At 35.5% G+C, this 25,470-nt stretch overlaps 1 protein-coding gene across 1 annotated transcript in view; it reads right to left on the reverse strand.

Moving 5' to 3' along the window:
• Positions 1-2,492: 2,492 nt before the first annotated feature.
• LOC114353589 (graves disease carrier protein-like) overlaps positions 2,493-25,470 on the reverse strand; it is a 54,564-nt gene continuing 31,586 nt past the window's right edge. Inside the window, exons 2-5 of the mRNA XM_028305647.1 lie at positions 7,493-7,681; positions 6,475-6,631; positions 5,622-5,763; positions 2,493-3,719 (exon numbers count right to left, since the gene is read on the reverse strand). Of these exons, the coding sequence (XP_028161448.1) occupies positions 3,542-3,719; positions 5,622-5,763; positions 6,475-6,631; positions 7,493-7,681 (666 nt within the window). The 3' untranslated portion in view covers positions 2,493-3,541. The remainder of the gene's footprint in view (positions 3,720-5,621; positions 5,764-6,474; positions 6,632-7,492; positions 7,682-25,470) is intronic.

Genomic DNA, 25,470 nt, shown 5'->3' on the forward strand with positions numbered 1-25,470 from the left:
TTATTTTAATTGCTCGGTGAAAACTGGTAGTTAAATAAAACAAACGTAGTTCTAAAAATAAATCGATTTATTTATTTATTTCTAATAGCATAATCTCATCACCGAATTTTAGCGTATTAGCTGTATTTTAAAAGTTACATTTAATTGATAAAACATGATGTATGAATTATTTAGTAGGTAATGGTACATAACTGATTATGTATTTGTCTTTGGTATTTGAATGTTGTTCAAACCACTGTGTTGTAAGATATAAAAGGCACGTAATAAGATTTACAAATTATTTTAAAAGCGTCTAAAAATAAAATATTGCCTGAAATACTATTTCAACTAAAGAATTAAAGCATTTAGGACCCTGTCAATTAAATCATAGGAATATTGTAAATATCCAGAAATATTGGTAGAACAAATTAAAATACACAATTTCTAACCTAAAGTAGCCTGGTTTGAATGATAAAATAAATATTTATACTCCCTAAATTAATTAATACAAATGGAATGAAGAATACAACTTAGGCTGAGTTGCACCATCTAACTTTGACTGTAACTATGACCATAACCGGTCGTTTTGTATGGAGTTTGACAGATTTTTGATGTTTGTCAAAGTTAAAGTAAGATGGTGCAACTCAGCCTTACACTATCTACATATTTCTAGCAATATGTACCTACAAATCAGACAACTAGGGTAAACCACCCAATCATTGGCACTCTACCAATTTATTGGCATGCTCCAGTTTTTTAAGAAAATTAAGATTCTTTGTAGCCAAACCTTATATTTTTTAGTAGAAATTGAAGAGTAATATCATTTATTACTCAACTGGCTACACACGTTTATTATTTTTTCAAACATCGCGGCGCTTCAACCATTTGTTTGACAAACCGGGACCTGTGCGAAAAAAACAATCGAAATATTCGTTTTTTACTAAGGTAAGAGCTATCATAATCTTTAAAAAAAATGCAAATCTATTTTGTTGTTCTTATACATAATCATTTTGTCTTATTATTGAATATATTAACTGCCTTTTTAAAACATTATTTTATAATTTAACCGCCAACTTTTAATTATTTGTAGTATGCCAACATTTGGTATGCGTAAAATCTGTTTATCCATTTTATTGGCACATATGCCAATAAAAGGGTATTTAAAATAATTTGAGTTTATTAAAAATTATACCTTGTTTGTCTCAAAATTGAGTTTAAATTGCATTTAAAATATTTTCTAACGTTTTGGATACACCAATCCAAATGTTGGCCCACTGCCAATTATTATTATTGGATAAGAACTCACTTATTATTTTTATTATCAAATTAAATTAAATTTAAGACTGATTACAATACTTTAAAAAAATTAACACTTACCTGATTAACCAAAAGCACTATGGATATTGAATCGTTATTCCTCAATTCCTCATTCATCATTTAAAAGAAGATGGAAACGATTACATACAAATTTGGCCCAAAATGTAACAAGATAAAATGGTGTAAATTAATAGCTTTGTAATCAGGCTTAAATTTAATTTGAGTATAAAAATAATCAATAAGTGAGTTGTTATCCAATAATAAATAGAAGGTACATGATTCTTACATTAGTATTTTATTTTTTAACGTAGTTTTCTGAATAAAGAAAAATAAAATAAAGTAATGGGTATTATAATTTATTTAATTATAAATTTATATATTATAAGCTCCATTGACGTTAGCGGGGATTAATGAATAAAAAGTTCACTAATCCCCGTTGACGGGGATTAGTGGAATAAGCCTGTGAAAGGCTTTGAAAGTGGTGCCACGGTCTACTATAATTCAGATTGAAACATCCTGATCATCGCTCTAAGACCGGTCCGTTCACAGTTTTAACTGACGAGGAAGAACAGCTTTTTGTTGACTGGATAAAATAAAAATCAGTAGCAAAAAAGGATTTCCGAAGGGAAAAGAAGATTTGATAAAAGTGGTTATGGAAAATTTAAAACCATATTTAAATATAAGCGTTTGAATTGATATGGTATGTTCCTATACAAAAAAAATGTTACTTTTCTTTAAACAAAGGATTTTATTTTGTTTATTTCTATCATGAATCTCTTTAAAACCTCTACATAAGACCTAGCAGCAATTTTTCAGTCTTGCGAGAACAGTGCCAATAATGGGTAATTATCACTGCCAATAAAAGGTTTGGCTATGCCAACAACTGGTATTTTGAGGTATTTTTTTAAAAGGTACACTATATTGAATAAATGATTTAATTTATTAATGATAAGTACTTTATAATATTCTGCAAAGATTAAAAGACCAATATAAATGTTTTTATCTTTGATAAAACATATTTTTACATGTAAATATTACCGGTTTTGTGAAGTAGCTGCTTAAAGTGCCAATAATTGGGTGGTTTACCCTATAACACGTTCAGACGCGCTGTATAATAACAAAATTAATTACTTACAGCTACGATGAGTACATGAGACTAACCTGGTTAAAATGTACTTAATCGGTAGGTATTTAAAAATAAGTAACTTTTTCACTAATTTAGGTTTTCGTCTGACGAAACGCCTAAACTTATTTTTTAATTATATTTGTGCATTATGCGGAGGTATGAAGCAGTCTATACTAGTCCGAATTAACCAAATTGATGTCTTTCTGATAAAGGCACATTTCTTTATAATTGTCGTCATTTCAAGTTACACTTGTTATAACTTACAAATTAACATCTATTATAACTAAATCATTTATAATTTGCACATAATTAGGGGATTAAAAATAATATCAATATGGAAGCTTGTTAGGAAAATACAAACGTGTATCTCTACAGGGTGGAAAAGATTAGTGATCTTACTCGATTATTTCAAAACTATACAAGATATTTAAAAACTAGTTACTGATTGAGCTCTATCAAACGGTATCAATAATAGGTCACAGAATAAATTGAATTTTCGGACAAACGATAAGTTGTGCGCAGTTTGTTCTTTTATTTTACATATTTCAGACTCCAGTCCCCAATCCCCCAAACCGTGAAAGAAATTATCTACCTACACGTCATTTAAATTAATTAAGTAATTAAATTGTGACAATTAAGAATAAACCAAATAAATACTGCAACAGTTAGAAAAAATGCCAAAGTATTTACAAGAATTGATGCAATTCAATTAATGTCTAAATATCGTACCGGTCAGTAGTCATGGAATAATAAAAATTGATATAATAATTTCAATACCGAAGATGTATTAGAGCGGATCGGAATCGTATCGTACACGTTACTTTTATAACACCGATCCGCTGGTCGCCTAAACCTAAGTAATTTCATGCTTGAGTTAGGTTCAAGCATTGTCATTACACTTGTAAGTCATGTATAATTTCCTAAGAAGTGTATCAATATTCAATACACATAAAGTAATTAATTATTTGCAACAAAGGCAAATCTTCATGCCGGAGTCAAAGTGCACCTGCTTTTAAACGCACTGTAAGTATACAAATGTGCAAGCAGTTGCGTCCGTGCCGCTAACAGATGGCGCTGTCTGTACGTTAGCTCGCGGAGGCGCATCTTAGTTAGACCACGCTACGCGACTTTCATGCCTGTATCCAGCTGGAGTAGCTGCTTCATAAGCTCGTATGTGCTGAAGGAGGTAGCCACCATTGGGACTGCTCGGAGGTAGTTGATGCTCATGCCTCGGTACAGGCCTTTCACGACGCCGTTCTCGCGGTAGATAAGTGTTAGCGTCTGCACCATGCCCATACTGAAAACGGTGGGTAATAAAAATTATGTTAGTAATAAAACATTTTGTTATTAGATGAAAAGCTCAAAACTATGAAAATCACAACGCCCAATTACAAAATTATGGAAAATGTGATATTTTTGTAATCACACCAATTATTGTGGATAATGAGCACAAATATGTGCAGTTATTTATCGTTTTAAAATGAGATGAAAGTGTGATGTCACGTTTCACTTTATGAAATTTTAATGATTGGCCATTTTTGACCGAAAAAAATATGCAATTCTTTATCAATGATATGAATAAATTTTCAGTTTTACATTGTGTAAAGTTTCCAAATCCAATCTTAAATGAAAGTATGAACTAAACAAACAATGAGTTCACTAAACAACAATAGGGTGTAGATCACATTCACGTTTAAATACGTAAGGAAAATACAACAATGTTTTGCCCTCCACAATTATCAAAAATCTGGACATTCAACATTTTTGTAGTAAATTTTGTTGAATGTTGAGATCTTTTTGTTGATTATGTAGGGCAAAAGACGCGCTGGAGACTGGCTCAAACAATCTTTAAAATATTATGTACACCTTTTTTTCTATTGTTGTGTAATGAAAACAGCTAAAGCCTGGTCCGTGAGCACGTAGAATTTTGTCCAATGACCCCAAGCTACCCATCCTTATCGCTCGCACGTAATTATATTGCTGTCGCGGCTGTGCGACGGGCGTCCGCAGTGAGTGTGCAAATTCTACGTGCTCACGGACCAGGCTTTAATACTGCATTTTAAAATAATATTTTTAACAAACCTCCTGCCATGTTGCCAACACCAGGTGCATAACATGCAAATCAGAAATTGTTTATTAGTTAGTGCCACAGAGAAATACAACGGAAGAGTAATTTACATTTTAGGTAGGTACATATACAGAGAGCGCTGGAGAAACTTTTAAGCTGTAAGGTTATTGCACAAAGAGTTACAAGTTAATCGATATTTTTCCACTTTTAACTGGAAAAATCAGTCAAAAGTGATATTGACCAAGGCCATCAGTCAAAACCACTATTGACTGATTTTTGCAGTCAAAAGTGGTTTTGACCGATTATGAGTTTTGACTGTAACCTCTATACCGATCCCGTTAAGAGTTTTTGTCCTATAATTTATTTTTAACAAGCTTTTGCCCGCGGTTTCACCCGCGTGAAATTTAGTTTGTCACAAATTGTGTCTATCACAGTTGTTCGTCATAAATTAAATCATAAATATGTTATTCTGGGTTATAAACAATAATACTGTAAAGTTTCATCAAAATCTGTTCAGTAGTTTTTGCGTGAAAGAGTAACAAACATATATCCATCCAGACATCCAAACTTTCGCATTTATAATATTAGTAGGATAGGCTCCATCACCTGGTAAAATGTTTTAGGGAATAGTTAATATCATACAAGGTGGTTAAACACTAGTATGAAGCCCATCATCTATAGTTTATCAGCTCCTTAAAGAATTGTGTATTCGAGTGCATGCTAAAAGTGGTAGGGGGTAGTTTTAGTTTGCGGTAGAGCAGTAGTGGGGGGCATTCGGTTGTCAACCGCCGTGATGTGCGGACGTGCTCAAGTGGTGTTAGTGCCGTGCCTAGACTGTAAGTTAAAAAAATAGGTACTACGTTTTATACCTTCAACATATTTTATATTTTAACATTATCATCATCATCATCATCATCATCAAGTCATTTAGGAGAAGACCTGAGTGTGAGTGATTGAAGACAAGAGCGCAGTTATAGAATCTTGCACCGGACGAAAAAGGGCTAGTTACGACACTGGACCATTTATTGTCCTGAAGCAGAGGTAGGGTTAAAATAACTAAGTAATACTGGAACGTGTAAAAGCGCTTTTCAAAATCCTGTTCGCAGAATGACTTCTAGCGCTGGCACTCACCCGAACTTCTCAGTCCTCGGGTCCATACATGCCAGCTGCATTCGACGGCGCGTGACGTCGAGTGGGTATGACACCGATTGGGCCACCGCGCCCGCTAGCCCGCCGCATACCAGCTTACCCGGCACCGTTAGCACCAGACCCCCTGTAAGATCAAGAAAAATAATTTCAATGGACCGTCAGCACCAGACAACTTGCAAGGCAAGAGCACCAAGAAAATCTAATAATCAGTTTCACTTGCGAATAAGGGTTAGTTTACATACAATCGTTACAGATTTTTTTAAATATCTACTTAGATTTTCCACCTTTCATAAATTCCAGAAATTGAATGTCATATTTTAGTCAGTAAAAGGTACGCAAAAAGCGTATATTGATTTTTATCCGTTTTTATTTGAATAAGAAACCGGTTTTTTCCTAATTAAATAGTACATAGTTGATGAAAATATCAGAAAATCCGGTTTTTGGAATATAACATTGTAATGAGCCAGTGATTTAAATTCGTTACTGAGTCGTCAAGGTCCCGTCCTATGGGCCTCATAAGTATCCTAAATAAAATAAAATAAAATAAAAAATAAGAAGATTCAAGCAAGGCAATCTAAAGGTCGATGGAACCAGCATTGTTCAAAGATTCCCTGCGTGATACATGTTAGGCAGGTCTCGGCGTATTACCGTTGTTCCCCACTAGGGATGTTATGGATATGTAGTTTCGGTTATGGATACGGTTACGGATATCCATAACATCCCTGTTCCCCACTTTAGGACATCGGAAAAAAAAATTGTCCAACGATCCTTTTTTTTCGTACGTTCGTTGGACAAACTTTTTTCCCGGGACAACCGGAATACACGTAGGCCTCACCTGTGTTCCTATCGCACTTGCGGCACAGTGACGTAGGCAGGTACTTCATGCAGAGGAACTTGAGCGACTCGAAGCAGTAGAAGCTGAACCCGGCGTACGGCACCATGCCCATCATAGTGGGTACGAAGCCGCGGTATAGCGCACGGATACCTCCTTCCTGGAACAGGTTATACTATTTTTTACACACTACACATCAATTTAGAGGAAGATCAAATCAGTACACTTTAAAGAGGAATCAGTTTTAAATTGAATGATTGTCACCAGTGCAATATTTCGAGGCGAACGTAATGACTATGTCCGCGAATTATTTTAAGACCCACAAATTGGTGAGGGGGTGAGAAAACTTGGACCGGACAGTGGTGTAAACACAAAAATTAAGTATAGATTGGAGGGCTTTGTCGTGTCCAGCAGAGCTGCAGAGGGTAGAGATTGCGCCTAGTCGCGTTGATTCCTGCCGCACCGCAATGAATTGGTTGAGAGTTAATGCTACTGATGTAGTATCGTGAGCGAATGGTATCCAGCGAGTAGGTGAGCGTGACGTAGAGACGGCGCTCTATGACGTAGAGACGGCGCTCTATGACGTAGAAACGGCGCCCTATGACGTAGGGACGGCGCCCTATGACATAGAAACGGAGCCCCATGACGTAGAGAGAGCGCGAGAGCTCCAGGATCCACCGTGCGGAACATTGTGGAGGCAGCGTGCGCTATCCCGGAGTACTTGTGTTCCCCGGTGACCTGGAAGGCGAGGTGCGCTCGGATGGTGTCGAGCGGGTAGGTCAGCGTGACGCATGACGTAGAGACGGCACCTGCATGACGTAAAGACGGCGCGACAGCTACAGAACCCACCGTGCGGAACATTGTGGAGGCGGCGTGCGCTATTCCAGTATATTTGTGTTCCCCGGTGACCTGGAAGGCGAGGCGCGCGCGGATGGTGTCGAGCGGGTAGGTCAGCGTGACGCATGACGTAGAGACGGCACCCGCGTGACATAGAGACGGTGCCAGTGTAACTTAGACTCACCGTGCGGAACATTGTGGAGGCGGCGTGCGCTATTCCAGTATATTTGTGTTCCCCGGTGACCTGGAAGGCGAGGCGCGCTCGGATGGTGTCCAGCGGGTAGGTCAGCGTGACGGCCGTGACGCCGGCCGCTGCGCCCGCTACGAACTTGTCGCCGTGCTGGACTAGAGGTATGTGGAGGCCGCTCAAATACTGTAACAACGTTTTGATTTTGTTTTTACTTCCTTCTCATTTAAGACTTCTAGTAATTATTAGTTAATCCTTTTTCAATGCAGCGATTTCATACCTCAGAATGCAGAACAAACCAGAAGGAGTGTTCGATAACATTTCTACGCGGCAACTTGTGTCCAAAATACTTCCCCTCCCGCGCCCCTCTACCCCCTTTAGTGTTACTAGCGCCGTGTGACACCCCCATTTTTGGGGTAAAATTATGTAATTTTTTAAAGAGATGTTAAACAAGTAAAAAATAAGTAAGTGAAATAAGTACACACGGCCAGTGTTAACTATCCATTTCCGTTTTTGCTCTCGCTCTTATCAAATGGTGATTCTTTGCGATAGAACGAGACGACATGACTGGCCATAGGCATAGATAGTACCTACCTACCTATGAATTTAATTTTTACTCCGAAGTAACTAAGTGTAGATGATTATTTATTTCTATTAAATAGTGTAATATACTATATGTAGGTATAATATGTTATTTAAAAGTCAATTACAAAAGTCGAATATAAATTTTAGAATGCCAAGTAAAACAAAAAAGAAACTTAAGGTTCTTTATTATGTAAACATATCGACAACAAAACATTTGTTTACGGCGCAGTAGTGCTTTTAGTTTAACTTTTCTTGGAGTCAAAAACAGAATCCAAATCAAAAACATCACCAATACTTAAATTTGATTGCGAGGCAACTCTGGCTGTGTATCCTGAAAGAAAATCAGAGTAAGTATGTAAGCAATAATTAATTACTTAAAATTATTATTAAATATACAAATATTGCTGCTGCTGATCTGTTGATACCAATGCCTTACTTTTGAATAAATGGGAAAGTATGAAATTCACGATAGTAATTTATTATCTCCTCATTATTAGGGAGTAATATTATAAATTAATTCAATATATTGAAATCAAATCAAAATCAAAAATATTTATTCAGTTTAGACCACAAGTGGCACTTATAATTTAATTAATCAGGTTGTCATGTCATGGATGAAATTACACTAAAAACTAATTAAAACAAAAAGGATGGGGAAAATATTCCATTATTCTGTGGTAACGCTAACAAAATTAACGCGTGAATTTTTTATAGACAAATGTAATTCAATATAAAAAAGTAGGGTAAAATATTCCATTGACCTGTGGCAACACTTACAAAATACAACCGTGATTTTTTCTGAAAATTATTATTTAATTAAAATGAATTGGAAATGTGCTACTTACGGATAAAACATGATCCCATATTGGGACAAAAACATAAGTGACTTTTATTTGATTGTGCAATCCTAAACACTTTCTTCGTAATTCCAGTAGCATTCTAGTCCAGTCATTACGTACATTCAAAAAAGAAAATGAATTTGCGCTTCTAATTTTTTAATATGTTGTAGGGGATGCCTAGAAAAGCTTAACTTGAGATTGTCGACCAAACTTTCCTAGGAGCTTTCGCCGCCATGTTGAAAAAAGGGGTAAAATTTGTTTTTCGGCAATAACTCGGCTATCCGATGAGACTCGAAAATTTTTGTAGGACACTTTTTGTAGCTTTCTTTGTGCTCTACAATAACGCCCGAACCATTTTTAGCGTATCATGCATCGTTATCGAGATATCGATCGATAAAGTCAAAAATTTTGGACACAAATTATTTCGGAATAATTAAATAATTAACGTCAGATACGTACAACATAACTTCGAAGGAAAGGTTGCAATCATATTCGACGGTTATCCGACTGATATGACACTCGCTGGAACGAAAACTTCGGAAAGAGTACGACGTTCGAGAAAAAACCAATCGCCGGAGTTCACATTCGATGAGACAACTACTCCAAAAGTTAGCCAGGAGAAGTTTCTCACAAGGGATCAAAACAAGAACCAACTAATACAAATGCTTTGCCGTTACTTAAAAAAAAGTAATTAAAAAGTAATTAAAAGTAATTAAATTTTACTTTTTACTTTTTAATTAATTATTTAATTATTTCGGAATTTTTCATATTTATTAAGACCCAAAGAAAAAAAAAGAAAAAAACAAAAATTGTGTCCAAAATTTTTGACTTTATCGATCGATATCTCGATAACGATGCATGATACGCTAAAAATGGTTCGGGCGTTATTGTAGAGCACAAAGAAAGCTACAAAAAGTGTCCTACAAAAATTTTCGAGTCTCATCGGATAGCCGAGTTATTGCCGAAAAACAAATTTTACCCCTTTTTTCAACATGGCGGCGAAAGCTCCTAGGAAAGCTTGGTCGACAATCTCAAGTTAAGCTTTTCTAGGTATCCCCTACAACATATTAAAAAATTAGAAGCGCAAATTCATTTTCTTTTATTTGCCTTTTTTTCGGACGAAATGACTGGACTATTCTTACAAATGTTGGAACGGCACAAGACGGCATAATTTAATTATAAAGTGTCAATCTGACGGATATGTAAACAATGCGCGCGCCGGCCATTGACTAATTGCTCTAAAGTCAAATTAGTGCGATTTGGAGTAATTTATATGAATACATATTTACGCCCGTTGACGGTTTCTGGTTTGTTCCGTATTCTGAGTTTCATACATATATAGGATTATCGAAACGTGGTAGCAGCAGTGAAATTTATGATTGCATTAGTAACGTATTATACTTAATAGGTCAATATTATGATAATATTCGTACGACCACTGTATTTATTTCAAGTAATATGTAGTTCACGGTTACCTACGCATGTAGTGCTGTGATATTTGCACTTCGCAACAAAACTTGACTTGGCAATAACAAAATATTATTGTAATGTGTTGACGTTCCATGCCTGATGCTATTAGGAAAAGCAAGTCAATTTAAATGATTACGCAAACAAACAACACCAAAACATGTTTTCTAGTCATTTTCGTAATCTTTCGTAGACTAAAACAATGTGCCTATTATTTTTAGAAAAACAATGAGTCTTTGTTTTGAAACTGAAATGCATCGACGATTTTCCTTATTGCTTCAGGCAATTTTATGAAATACTAAGGCTAACAGCAGGTAAAACTTTGGACAAATTACGTCAGCTTTAAAGCTATATAAAATGGTGTTACCACAGACAGAGGTAACATCTTATGACATATTACAAAATACCTCAGAGGGCTCGGCTCTGGGCATGTCAATAATGTGCACGGATACCGTGTCCCACTTAGCGTCAGGTCAACCGCATGTGTGGTAATGGTAACCCTCATCGCTAAGGTCAGTAAATTAAGAACTTTTAATTTTTACTTTACAGTATTTAGGTACCTATACTCCGTTTAAGATTTTGATGAGACTACTTTAGATTATAGCTCATACCCATGGCAGAAATAGCTCATAAGATATGGCATCTTTTATCGAACTCTACGTGGCCAAAAGCTGATAGGTAGTCAATAAAGTATGTACAGTCAGCGTCAAACAGTTTGTGACACCTAAAGTGGCCAAAAAGTTGACAAGACAACCTTATTATTCTATTGTAACAAAACCGTATTGCGAACTTTTAGGCTACTTTGGGTGACACGAACTATTTGACGTCGACTGTACTTGGTTGGTCCTCACTTGCCTAATAAGTATTTAACTGCGAGATTATTTGAATATCAAACAAAGATTAAGATCAACATTAAGTCATAATGGCCAGTTTTTTACGATCGCGATGGCAACAATGTTTGCTGATAACATAATGCGTGTACCAGTTGCATAGTTATAGTGTTTAAGGTAGGATCTTTATACTTCCGACAGTTTTCTTTAAATTAATTCAAGTCAATTTAATCATAACAGCGCCATGTCCATTCCATGCTATGAATGTTTAAGAGTCACATAAATTGGACTTTCTTATTACATTAGTAAACTTCAAGTAGTTTAAGTCAAAATTCCGGGTTAACCGGGGACCATTAACACTTAACGACTCTAGTTTTGTTACAGCAATTTATTAATAAATGTGGTTAATAACAGCCTAGAGTCACAAGAAGCAAACGGATAAAAAGCACTTTATAAGGTAATGAAACTAGGCAATAATAAGTGCTGTTATAATTGGATATGCTATAATTGAATCATAGTAGCATGATTCAATTATAGCACGTGACGTCTCAAAAACAAGTAAAGACTGCAGGATAAAAATGCATTTTACTTTTTCTTTTTTAATTTAAACCGCAAAACCTAACTTTAACGTTTTAACGGAAGGCCGGCAAAACCTAAACGACAACTTTTCAAGTTTGAACCCAAACTTTTCTTGGCACTATCTAAATCAAATATTGAAATAGAGCTACGTTTTAACTAAAACGTTAGCGTTGTACTCCAGCGAATTGTGTCAGGTAACGGACTACTGCCCATACACCGCGACGGGCAAAGATAATCACCGGCTCTTTACGTAAACCATGTAACTACAGTTAATCTATCTTAGGCGACCTTGGCTCTATTTATGAAGGTATTTTTGTATTAATACGTAAATAGGTTCTCGCTTTTGGTGTTTGTAGAGTCGTCTGGAGCGCTAAGTGCATTGCATTTGCATAGAATAGATAAGTGTAGGTGCAGACGACGGAACGTCAACGTAAATTAAATACTGTGGCTTCTTCTGCAGTTGTAATAGATGCGATTTTGCAACTCAAATGTATAGTTTAATATGCTGTCGACTCTACATAAACTATAATTTAGCCTTGTATTCTGCTTAAACGTCGCCAGCGTGCATACGGAAACTCGTTAACTAGATGCAACTATTTACGACAGTTTTATTAGGTATTGCTGGTATTGCTTGCAGTTCCCTACTAGCTATGTCTGGAATTTCATTATAATATCGACCTAGTTTTAGGTTTGTGTTACCAACCAAGAAGTTTTTGGTTGAAGTCTATCGTATATCGGTCAGGGAATCTTGCATTAATTGGGTCTACGTCAGAGCTTCTGCAGTATTTCGGTGTTTTTGTTTATTTTTTTCACCAAAGATAAACATTTTGTGTCATTGGACATACGGACAGATTCAAGTCTTCAATGCTCAATCTAAATTGGGAATTTGGGAGCTATACCTACTAAAGTTTATCTACATCACAACATAGACTTTGACCCCACCTCACAATCGGACGCTTTTACGTCTGGGTCGAAAGTCCAAGCCTGTCACCAATAAAGTAGATCGTACTACAGCTGCGTAGGTGTAATTTCGCATTTGTGTAACCGATGAATATGACAACAGTGGAAATACAAAATAAATGATAAAGATAACAAAACTCTTTTCGGTTGATTTGATAGCCGTTGCTTGCAGTTTTGGGCGCGAGTAAGAGTAGTCGTCCATAATTTCGAATCAGGAGGATTTTTTTAACCCTTTTAACTGGTATAGAGAAAAAAATTTTTCATTAGTTTTGTACCTTATGTTTTCTCAATAAGGTTCAAAATATGGTGGCAACAATTCTGCCACTACCAGGTAAAGGTTTAAGGCCTTTCATAACGGATGCTTGCGTTACTAAATAAACCATACGTCATCACTTTCTTGACTCTTTTTGGCTGTGATAGATTGAACAAACAATATCATTAGTCTAAGCAAGTGCTAATAAATCCAAATTTATTCTCACATCTTTCTGTTGGCACGGAGACGAACGATTGTCGGCATCGTATGTTTTCGTCACGTCTGTCGTTCGAACCCTCACAGTAAAATCAGTCGCTTTTTCCCAAGGCCAGTTTCGTGTGAGAGAGACGAAAGCGGAAGTTTTTTTCTATGGTGTCTAATTAGGTATGCCTAATTAAAATGCTAAAGTGTGGGCCACAATTTTAGAAAATATGAATTTTTGCTTCGAAAAGTTGAGATTTAGACTGTGTAATGCGCCAACAATTCCAAAGTGCCTCGTCTGAGATGACACTTGAAAACTAGCCAGTTTTAGCACTATTTAAAAAATGCATAAAACAACGATATTCATGGTATAGGGCCGTGGAACATCTATGGTCATAAATGGAGTCATAGTTGGAAGAGTAAATAGAGGAAATACAAACGCTCTACATCTCAATTTCAATTAAGGAGATTGTCTATAAATAGAAAACAATTGAAAAATTACATATTTATTGATAAACACTTGCGTTTATTGTAACACCTTGTCATTCATTCAAGTGTTATTCATTATTATCTATCAAGACAGCGGATAGAATTGATAAGCGGGTAAACAAACTCATGATATCATATAAGCTCTTTTCAAGTGGAACGAAATCTTTTTGCGGCATAAGTAAGTATGACCCAATTAACTCCATTGTCACCGTGGACTTTGGTTGGTGTAGTTTGTGGAATTTTAGGCAAAAAACAAAATAGAGCGCAGTCTTCTCCGCCTAACTACTTCGACGTAACTCTAGTCGTATTATGCTAGCTTTGGATGGAACCTGTCGTATAGAAAATTAAAACGTTTTCAAAGCCAAATTATTCGGAGAGATTTCAGGGACTCTAGCTAAATTCATGGTGACTACTTCGCTGCGTGGAGCGAACACGAATTTCATCTATCACTGCAACTGTTGCTTTGACAAAGCAACAAGGCAATTCGTCTAGAGACTCATAAGTTCCACCCATCAAAATGATTTGGTCTTACAGACTTAACTTCATGATCGGTTTGCTGTGACTTTAACGTACAAAACAGAACCACATGAGATGGTGAGAGCAATCGCCCAGCAAGCGAAAGATCGTGGGTTCTGTTACGACCTTAGGCAATTCGATTTTTCAAGTTATTAAAAAAATGCATGTAACTTAAGTAATCGCCTCTTTTTCATTGAAACTTTAAGGTCTATACTAGGCCCCGATTGCGCTAAAATTGCACATCAGCTGGAATGACAGTGGAGCGCAAGTCAATGGATGGTCGCGCGATGGAGATGGATGGAACGCGAATGGATTGGAGACATTACAAATTAGCGCAATCGGGGCCCTGATTGATTACTTCAATTCAATGGCGTGCGCTAGCTAACGCGTTTATAAATACGCAAAACGCGGATTTAGGCCAGAAATACGCGAAATGCAAGGGCGAATGGAAGAAAACTGCAGAGATTATTTGCAGCTGCTGATACCTAATGCGTTTCGGATATTCTAAAAGAGGTTCTATATTGGCTCACATAAAATTCTAAGTCCTATTCTTTGTCTTACTACCGATTTGTGTTCATAATAATCTCTCTTCATAATTTTATTTTTCATACTTTTTTTATTCATACATTTTTATTACTACCATCGAAGCTCATAACAGTTAGTAATCATAATTTTTTTATCAATACTGTTACTACCAAGAACCATTTAAAACACATAATTATTATTTTCAGATCTTTTTTCTTCATAACATTCATTGATCATATTGTTTTAATTAATAATGTTGTTACTAAGAACATACTTCAACTCATAATGTTGTTGTTCAGAATAATTTACTTTATAACAGACATACTCGTATCTTTAAAAAAAATCATATACAGGGTGTTGATTTCAATACCCGCCATATTTAGGGAAAAATGAGTCTGCGGCCATTTTTTCGTAAAATGGTTGTGGGAGATGGGGCACTGTGAATTAAGCAAAAGAGTTTTAGTAAATCCGTTTCATTAATGGTCAACAACAAAGATCGACCTATCTTTCGCAGTTATTAAATAATCTCTGGGTGTTGCTTAAGATAGTAATTCATGCTTCCAAAATCTTAGAAATTCGCACGAAAATGTAAAATGGCTCTTAAGAATAGTTCCAGCTGGAGACTGATGGGGAATTTCGGTTGATGTTACATTGCAGTTAAGGTCCATTAAATGATTTTGATATCAAACACTGCACAGTTGCCAACTCATTTTCGGTCTTTGTGGTAACGTTACTGTAATATGTATAAAGCAATATGTATGTTATTCTAACTGAAAATAAAGGATCCAGTGTTCTTTTGCGATGTTTTTATTTGAAGGAAGAATGATTGACACTTTTCGAAATTTAAAGTCATAAAAAATGAAAAGAACCCAGAAACAAGGAAGTTACATATACGGAACACCGAAGTTCAGAGTGTCATGACAAGGGCTAGATGACCCTCGTCACGTCAAGCTGTGTCTTGTTAATTTTATTATGAAAGTCATGGAAAAAGGCAAAATTTTAATTTCCTTATGTAGATATCCATACATAAAAAATCTAATGCTACTTACTAAAGTTCGTGACACACAAAAGTTGATGACTCAACCACACTCAACCTTATTCTTATTGTAACAAAGACGTGTTGCGAACTTTTTGGCTACTTTGGGTGTCACTAACTATCACTATCACTATCACTATCACTAACTGTTGACACCGACTGTATCTAAACTAAATAAGTACCTATGTTTGCTTGTGACCACGGCTGTAGCAACACAGCAGAAACGTCAAGGCAAATACTTATTACTACACAAATGAAATGTCGCGTTTAAACGATGTTCTGAGATGCAAATAGGTACCTATATCCTAAGTATTTTTACGAAATATAACCCTAACTCTATACAAAGTATAGTATACTGGAAGCATTTGAAACTAAATCGCTTACAATTTGTGACCCGCCGCTAGCCTGGAGTGTCGCAACGAACTGTGGGATGAAATTCAATCTGTTGCATTGTATCATGCTGTCGCTACATCCAATTTTAGACCTTAAGTGCATAGGAACTAGTACCTGGGTCGGGCACTGCCATGTGAATGCGTCGCTCCAATTTATATTGTTCAATAGTGTATTTGTCCAACGGAATCAGGGATAGCTATTTACAGTATACCTATATTTTTTGTTTGCTTCAAACAATTTGATGAAATTACGTTTTGTTGGGGCACTATTCACGCTTTAACTGTTCAAATCGGTATTATTACTTCAATGACATCCTACAAGGTGTCCCGTCCCAACTAAAACTGAGCGGGCGCCCTATTAACATACATTTCTTTCTTTCTTTCTTTTCAAAGATTCAAAGATTATATAATAACATAGATAATGTGGTCTTAAGCTAAAGAGAGGTGCAGCTCATCTCACCAGCGCAGCTGGCATGTGAATTTGTGCAAAATTAAATCATTATTATTATAATTATATTTATATTTTAAATGTAACCTTTGTATTGTCTTGTTATATGTGTGTTAATAAAGTTATTCTTATTCTTATTTTTCTTGTAATGATAAATTCTGTAAAAATGTGGATGTTATACAACTTTGTTAGTGTGATAACCAGTACTAGTGTTAGAGCCCGCGCGATTAGAAACGAACGAATTCGATGTACCTATAGTAATTTACGAAGGTATTAAAAGTTTCAAAAGGCTCTACAGGTCTATAAAAGTATGTGTGTATTTTCGGTGGATAATTTTTGGAATCATTAAATGTGATACTCGTAAGCTGATTAACATCCCAGGATTATCAGTAACAGTCATTAATGTTATTTCGAAATAGGATTACACATTTTAATCATTAAGTTAGCTCATTTTATATAAACTTTTAAAAGTTATTTTTTAATTAATTATGGAGGCTATTAGGTGAGAAAGGGCAGCACAAGAAACTCAAACATTGCAGCAGCTTTTCAATAAAAGTTTTATAGTGTCAGTTTAAATCCCCTCATTTTTTTGGCTATTACATAATTTATTCTAATTTATAAAAGCCCGCTTTTACTAATTTTAATTGTACAGTAAAAAGGCTCCCCAAATAAAACGAGTCTCATAATGACTCCCACTAATTGTCGCGTACCCTCACATATCAGGCAGTATTGTCAGTAAGTCTGCCTGCCGTGAAATTTCCAGATAATAAAGTAAAGGTAGAATGGCGCCTCACAATTAAGTTTGAACCTTTTTCAGCTTCGGAAGACTTACTAGTTCAATTTTATTTTCGTACGGAAAGAACACAATCGAAATTCAGTTTATTAGCCTTATCAAGCACTATTTAATTTTATTGATGACTTTTATTTCTTCCTTAGGATAAACTACTTAGTTACTTGCGTAACACCAAAATACTTATGTTATTTCAAAAACATTCCACTTTGTTTTTTGGCAATTCCATTTAAATTTCACTCCATAGAAGTTCAACTAAGGTTGCCCAAGTCAAAGTCAAATCTACGGGGACTCTACAACCTTTGATGGATTTTATAAGGTTTTCGAATCCGGTAAATAAGAAACTTTCGATGCAGTATGTAATTACTAGAGTTAGGTACATTTTATCGCTTCGTTTTTTTAAGTATTTAAAAAAGAGGTGATTTGCCGCATCCTTCTAATTATTTCCTCGGCATTCTAGATGTTTCTATAGATATTTTTCTAAGCCATTAGTCGGAAACGCGTAGGTTTGTGAACTAACAAAAATAGGATCCAACAATTCCATCAATTACAAATCCAAGCACCTACTCCCGAACGCCTACGCTACCATCTTAATTAGAGTAACGTTCATCGGAAGAATTCTCGTAAGTGCCATAATGTAAGGAAATTAATTAACTAATAGCTTTTACAAAGTCAATGTTATTTCGATGCTTGTGTTTCAAAAAATACGTACCAAAACGTAGAGCACACAGTACACTGTTCTCTACTACCCGTTTGAGCTAGTTTGCCGGTCCGTAGAATGCACGTCCCCTCCGAACGACGACGACGAACGATTTTACGCAAACACACAATTGTTATTGATAATAATAAATAAAAAATATTTTAAATATAGTTTGATAAAGTTATAGACGCTTCCCTTCGAGTGACGTCATATCACCAGCGGCAAACTTGAAGCGAACGGATAGTACTTTTTTATGTTCTTTAATAATATCAATATCGAACTTAAGTTTGTCTTGTCTTTTATTGTTACTTTTGTGTAGTGTACAACAAAGAGACAGATTATCTATCTACACAGTTGACGAGAAATTGGAATCCATGAAAATTATACTTACATAATTTACTAAATTTTAAAGAATTTTTTTTAGTTTTAATGTAATTAACTGACATATTCAAATCCAAAGACTTAGGTCTTCGACCTGTAATCTTGTTTCGTTTCGCTTTACACACTATTCGCAGTTGAGAAGCTCAAAGATTTGCGTGGAATCCCAACCAGCCAGATGGAAAAGTACGAGTACCTCGAGTGCGTCTAATTCAGTGATTTTATCCAATTCGGCGAAAATCCGCCTCTCCCCAAATCCACCCGACAACACCGCTTTGTCTTGATGTTGGGCTCATTTAAATTTGTTGAATTGAGCTCGCTTTACAAAATAAATACTTCCTTTGAAAACATTTGATACCATTTGAATCATTCAAGCGAGCATTTGCATCAAAATTTATTAAATTACAAATAAATAATACAGTTGAAGGTTAGAGAGAAACAATTCTATCCAAGGCTGCAGATCTACCGGCATTTTCTTCAAATGTTTTCTTGGGGAATACAAGCGCTTTGCAGAGCCTTTGTCTCAAAGCTTGCGTTTTTATTCTGAATTTGAAGTGGAGGCTACTTGCGCTGTAGGCCGCATAAACACTAGCGTAGAACGTTTAAAAAATATTTGTTTCAATATAAAAACACATTTTTGCTTGGCCATCTATTGAACAATTTTTATTTTTAGTAGATAAGTAGTTATGTGCTCTTATAATCCGAGTATTTTACCAAAAAAGTAGATAAGTTAAGAATGCATAGAGATTGATACATACATCTGACTCACTCATCACGAAATCGCAGAAACTACAAGTGCTAGATGTATCAAATTTTGCATGAGGGTTCCTTTTAAACGTAGGTGCTCACTAAGACGGGATGTTGCTAAATTCAACCCCTAAGGGGGTAAAACAGGGATCCACTCGTACGAGTCGCGGGCGGCCTCTAGTATACCTAATTATAAGTAGGTACACTTAGTTTCACTGAAATAAGTTATTGTTTCAATCCCACAAAGTTATTTTCGAATTTGTAGAATAGAGTCTAATTATAAACAGTAAACTCAATCAAAAGTTGTATAAAGCAATCTATGTGCCTTTTATACATAGATACCAGTTGCAGTGGCAATTTGCAACTACATAATAAGCAATATCGGAATATGACAACATTCTGCTTGCATGTTCTCAAATGTAGCCCATGTTGTTCTTAGTAACAGCCGAGTGAAATTCGCAAACGAAACCAACGTACAAATATTGGCGACGATATTACGCGTAGGCTGTACAAGTGCATGCAAAATTGAGCCGCATTTCTGTTCTCAGATTTTCGTGAATCGATCGTGTTGCCAGATATTGGCAGCTACGCAATTTTGGCAGAGCAGGACTAATGACCACCAGCTGCTGCCCTCGCCCTATTGGAATTGTTTCTGACGCCATTGTAAGTGATCTCGTAATATATTCCACGTATTCAACGAATTCAATTTCGCCTGGTAAATCTTGGGTGTAATTCTCACTTTGGGTTTAAGCTAAGTTGATTTTACAGCACTAACTTGAGGTAAAGGACTTTGATGACGAAAATATACGTAGGTACGTACGAGTATGTTCTCATCTGAAGCGATTACGGCGGATTAGTGCTCTAATCCCGATTGTTTTTTACGGATGAAATTGTTTTAGTGCGAGATTAATTGCTGTCTTTGATTACTTGGTTTAGATGAAGGAGGCGTTTCATGTTTATGTATGTACTACAATCACACCTTTATAGCTATAGTTATAATAATTAATGATGAATAATTAAATTAAAACGAATGACATGTAATTTCTAAATTGAATATATTAATTAAATACGAAATACCTATTGCAAATCAGTGGACAAATCTTTATACTTTAACAGTTTACTAAAGACTCAGAAACAAAATAAGTATTACCAAAGTTTGTCCTCTTTTGTATTGTACCTGCTATCCATATATTTTTGATGCCTTTTTGATGCAGGAACATCACGATACAAGGATATCAATTTGTCGGCGATTTGTTTAGGAAACCTTGGCAAATTATATCAATTTGGCACGCGTCAATATTTCGTACCTTTCGATAATAAATACGACGGGCGCCTTTGAGGAAATCGATCTTCAGCAAAGTTTCGACAGACGCCTCAGGCCCCGGCAAGTCCAATATTTTCTCAGGGTATACGAAAAATTTCTCAAGACCCACTCTGAAAAGACCACTTTAAAAGCATACATCAGAAAGTTATATTTGTGAGGTTACAAGCATTGTTAACAGAGTGAATGAGATTTAAAAGATTTAGGACAATAATGGTAGGGTTTCTTTTATTATCTGAGCATTTTTTTATTTAGGTATAGCGTGAAAAGCTAGAAGCTGATGTCAATAGAGAATCGCAAACTATACAATGACTCATGATCACATGAAGTGCAACAAAGCTTACAAAGCTTATTTATGCAAAACATGGCTCTCAAGCTGGCTAATTTACACGTATTAAGTAGTTATGTAGGTAACTAAATTTTCACTTATTTTTAAGAGATTAAATTGCATTTAAACACACGTTCCAAGTGAAAATTGAATTAATTAAATGTTAACTTACAACTTGCTACTAAATTCTGTGTTTACATGCAATTTAATCACTTAAAATTAAGTTAAAATTTAGTCACCTAAATTATGTACCTAGGTACCTAGCTATACTAGTATTACCGTGGCTATACACTGAAGTGGCACGTTTGTCCGTGACGCGACCACGTGACGCGCGACAGCGGTCCGACAGTGACAAGCCCAGATCATAGAAGGGAATAGATGTGAAACGGGGGCGTGGCGCGTGTCTCCGCGATATGCCCAGAAACGAACATCGCCCGCGACGCCAGGTTAGTCGCGATTCAGTCGTACTGAGGAAATGTTCTCCGATATTGTTGGATAATGCGTCGTAACGTGCAATAACATAAGTGAAACGAAGAACTACAGGAACAATGAAGTCATTTACCACATGTAAGTATTGCAAATCCATTGGTATTTTGCTTATAAATAAAAAAAACTAAACATTTTTACGAACGAATTCAGTGCCGTGACATTTACTGCGATATCGAAATTAGTGGTGATAAAAATTCAAACACGTTGTACATTGACGATTTAGTTAGCAACCACTTTATGTCATGCGTAACTACTGCGCAATGTATTTTATTTCTTCCGATATCCACTGACGCGTGAAAATACACAGTACGGCCGCATGTGCCGGTCGTAACATAGTGCAGGGCTCGTGTTCTAATACGGTTTCCTATTATCGATAAATAGAAGTAAATTATTATTTTCTATTTTCTAATTTTGAATGAAAAAATCATGAGTTGCTTGCGATTTTTAAGTTTTTACAAAAACAATAACAATAGTAGAAGGGATTAGTAACTGTCAACTATGTAATTACTATAAGAGCTAGTTGAAAGCCTAATATAGGCATTATTTTTGATAAACATAGGCGGTACGAATTTCGCCATAATTAAAAAGTTAATGCGCGATAGTAGTTAATAATAATTACAGTGATCCTGTTATTATTATTAAAGTAAATAATAATATATTACCAATATTGTAAATACTGGTAAAAATCGCAAGTACCTACTTAACCCATGACTTTTCATACAAACTTTGTCAGTCTATAACTTCTATACTCCATCGATAACGACATTGAGCTTTGGTTGGGGTAAATTAATATAAGTTAACTTCATTTAGTCCCAATAATTGATTCTGAGTTTTTCTTCCATACAAAATGGAACTGACTCCTTTATGCAAAAATCGTTAAAGAACATAATAATAACGTATAATAATATAAAGGTTTTCATACAAGCATTTTTAAACCAATTTCGAGCCTTGCCCCCAGGATTTAAAGTATCGATATCTTATCGACTCCATTTTATCTTTCTTCTCTCTAATTGCTTTTTTCAAAGTGTGCGTCACGTCACGCGGCCATTGATTGGCCATAAGGCACGCCTTCTGGCCAATCACAGCACTTTTAAGCCGGTTGCACATGTTGTCGTAGACTCTCAGTCGCTTTGTTTTTACACAGTTGAATGTGTGTGTGGGAGCTGTGGTGGGGGAAATGTGGGGACACTGGTTCTCGTTGTATTTACGCGCGACTTCATATCTATTCTCTTTCTATGATCTGAGGTGACAAGATAAGCGGTGTTCAGGCTCCAACCTGCAGGCCTATTTAAACTATTGGGTGTTTATTCTGAAACTAACAAGCCGCGCTGCAACATCATCTGTGTTTATTTTGGGACAGCAAAACCCTTTGCTTACTTTGGTTTACTTTGTTGACACTGAGCCCAAAACATTATGGTGAAAATAATCACTCTTAATAATTAATATAAATTAACACTGATCAAAGAGAGTATGAGGTATTTTTGAACTATTTAGTAGGTACTCTTTCTTCATTACTGTTTTAAACTTTTTGTTACTTACTCCATTTGCATTTTATTGTCACTATTTCAGGAATCCCCAATGTAAATCCAAACCGACACATTATTTCAGTCAACAAATTAACTTAATTACCCATTCCTAATTGTTTCACAGCCTGAAATCATATTGCACTTACAGAACAATAATAAAGACTACAGTCATTTAAAACGATTGCTTCATCCGAAGCAGCTACAATCTTCAAAAGCAAACAGCAATCGAGAACAATTTAAATTCAGCACCGCACCCGACCGCAATTATTTACACAATGGTTCTACACTATCCTTAAATCTGTATAAATATTCATGGAACTGCTTGTTTTATAAGAGACCTGCTCTCTTGCATGGTGGAGTCGGACGCTCACCGTTCTAGGGCTTTTCTTACACATATTTGAATATCAAGTAGGTATGTAATATTCGATTCGGATTCAAACTGTGAGTTGGTTGAAAAATTATTTATAACAGGCTGACAATAGCGAAGAGCTTCTTGCACTTCGTTTTCACTACACAAGCCCAAGTTATAGACCCGAAGAAGTGGCAGAATATTATGAAGGGACGTGTAAAGTTCTCTTATTATAGTCACCTTACTGAAAATAAATCTTGTTTTCAAATATCAGAAACATTCACAGGCCAGAATCTATTTTTGAGGGTTGATCCATTATATTTGAGTGTCGTTCCAAAGGACCTTAAAAAACACCGCATTGAGTATTTTTAATACGTGCACACTCCCGGGCACATTATAAAAATGAGAATAGACACCTCACACTGCAACCCTCAGACCAGAGACGCGTACTTGTTACAAAAAACGATGTCTTTGAAAGAATATTAAAAGAAACGAAATAATTCCTTTCAAGATAGACTACGACCATTTCTTAAGGGCAATCCCTTGCGACATGAAAGTACACTAACAAAAACCGATAAAACACATTGACATAGCATTCATTCATAACATGTAGCCGCTTATACAGGCGATGTAACAAAAAATGGTCTGACCAACTGAAATCCTGAGAGGTTTCGCTAAAATATATTTGGCAATACAGGCAAGTTGAGAAGGCTTACCAAAGAATAAGTGTGCGTCAAAACACTTGATCGGATTACATTCGTTTTATACCTACCACAAGGTAATTCTGCTAGGCAGTGGTAACCCCTAGATCCTTCTAATTCCATCCTAAAGTCGGCGTGTTTTCCAAATCATAACACGTCTTGATCAATCTACTTATTACACAGGCACAGTCAATGTTGTTATCATTGTAATTTTTTATTTATTTTTGTGTCAATAAATGAGACTACTATATTAACTTGTTCTGTGCCCCTGTTTTAGGATTACGTAATACTTTATGCCCGTTTTATATGGGGTTTCAACCTCACAGAAAAACTCTGATACCGTTATAAACTTTTCTCATTATACTAAAGCCCTGTATATAAACCGGTAGGTAATAGATATTTAAATCGACTTTTGATATTTATAGGAACTTTACTAAATATTATTGCAGGAATAATGTTGAAAAAATCGACGGCTAATGGTAACCACATCATACGATTTGGCTTTTTTGTATTCCAGGAAAATATACGTTTTCAAAAGTCCTTGGTCCTTCGACGAACTGAAATCCACTCGAAACTGTTCGCTGACACTACGAGATCAAATTACTAAATTCCAACTAAAGGAATACTGATAATGTGACATGGCTTCAAGCATTGGCAACCACAGAGTAAATAATAATGTAGCTTTTTCTCTTTTTTTTAACAGTGATCATGAAAATGTCCTTCGCCTGACTGAATTGGGCTGACGTTATCTGTCTCTACACTAATGGTACCTACCTAATTAGTATTTCAATTTAATTCTCAGAATTTTGGATTTTGGAGGTGCAATGACAGATCAGTTCATGGAGAGATATCGAGCCTTTACCGCCATTTTAGCGCAACCGACAAAAACCAAATTTTACAGGAGAAGGTTTTTTTAAAATATTTTTAATCAGAAGTGTGCTAATAACAAGAAAAATGACATACGTTAATGATTTTTAGAGATTTAAATATATTACTGAAAATAAAACAAAAATAATGAGTATTTATGCCATTTATGGCGCATACTATATTTTTGCTGTCACAGTCTATAGATATTCGGGCGTTTACGATAACATTACCTATCAAAATTACTATATCCAAGAAATTAAATTTTTGAAAAAATAGGCATTTTAAAAGGTTTTTAAATGAAATATCGACATAATAATCAAAAATTATTTATTCATGAGAAATTTCTTCTTGTACAAATCAATTAACACCACTTATTCGACCACTTATTGCATCTAGAGATTGCAAATATTCAATTGTTTTCTATTTCGAATATTCGAAAAATTTTTCAGTGATATTCGAATATTATTCGAATACTTTCAAAAAATAAAATGCACTTAAAATATCAATGTTTTTTTGCTGGTTTTATTGCTTTAAGAACTATGTTTTAACTATTTAACAATAAAGTTCTTAAAACAGTTATAAAATTCTCATCATCATCATAATTTCAGCCATAGGACTTCCACTGCTGAACATACGCCTCCCCCAATGACTTTCACAAT

The sequence above is a fragment of the Ostrinia furnacalis genome, unplaced genomic scaffold (genome assembly GCF_004193835.3).
Source record: "Ostrinia furnacalis isolate ACB-3 unplaced genomic scaffold, ASM419383v2 OfSCF1744, whole genome shotgun sequence".
NCBI lineage: Eukaryota > Metazoa > Arthropoda > Insecta > Lepidoptera > Crambidae > Ostrinia > Ostrinia furnacalis.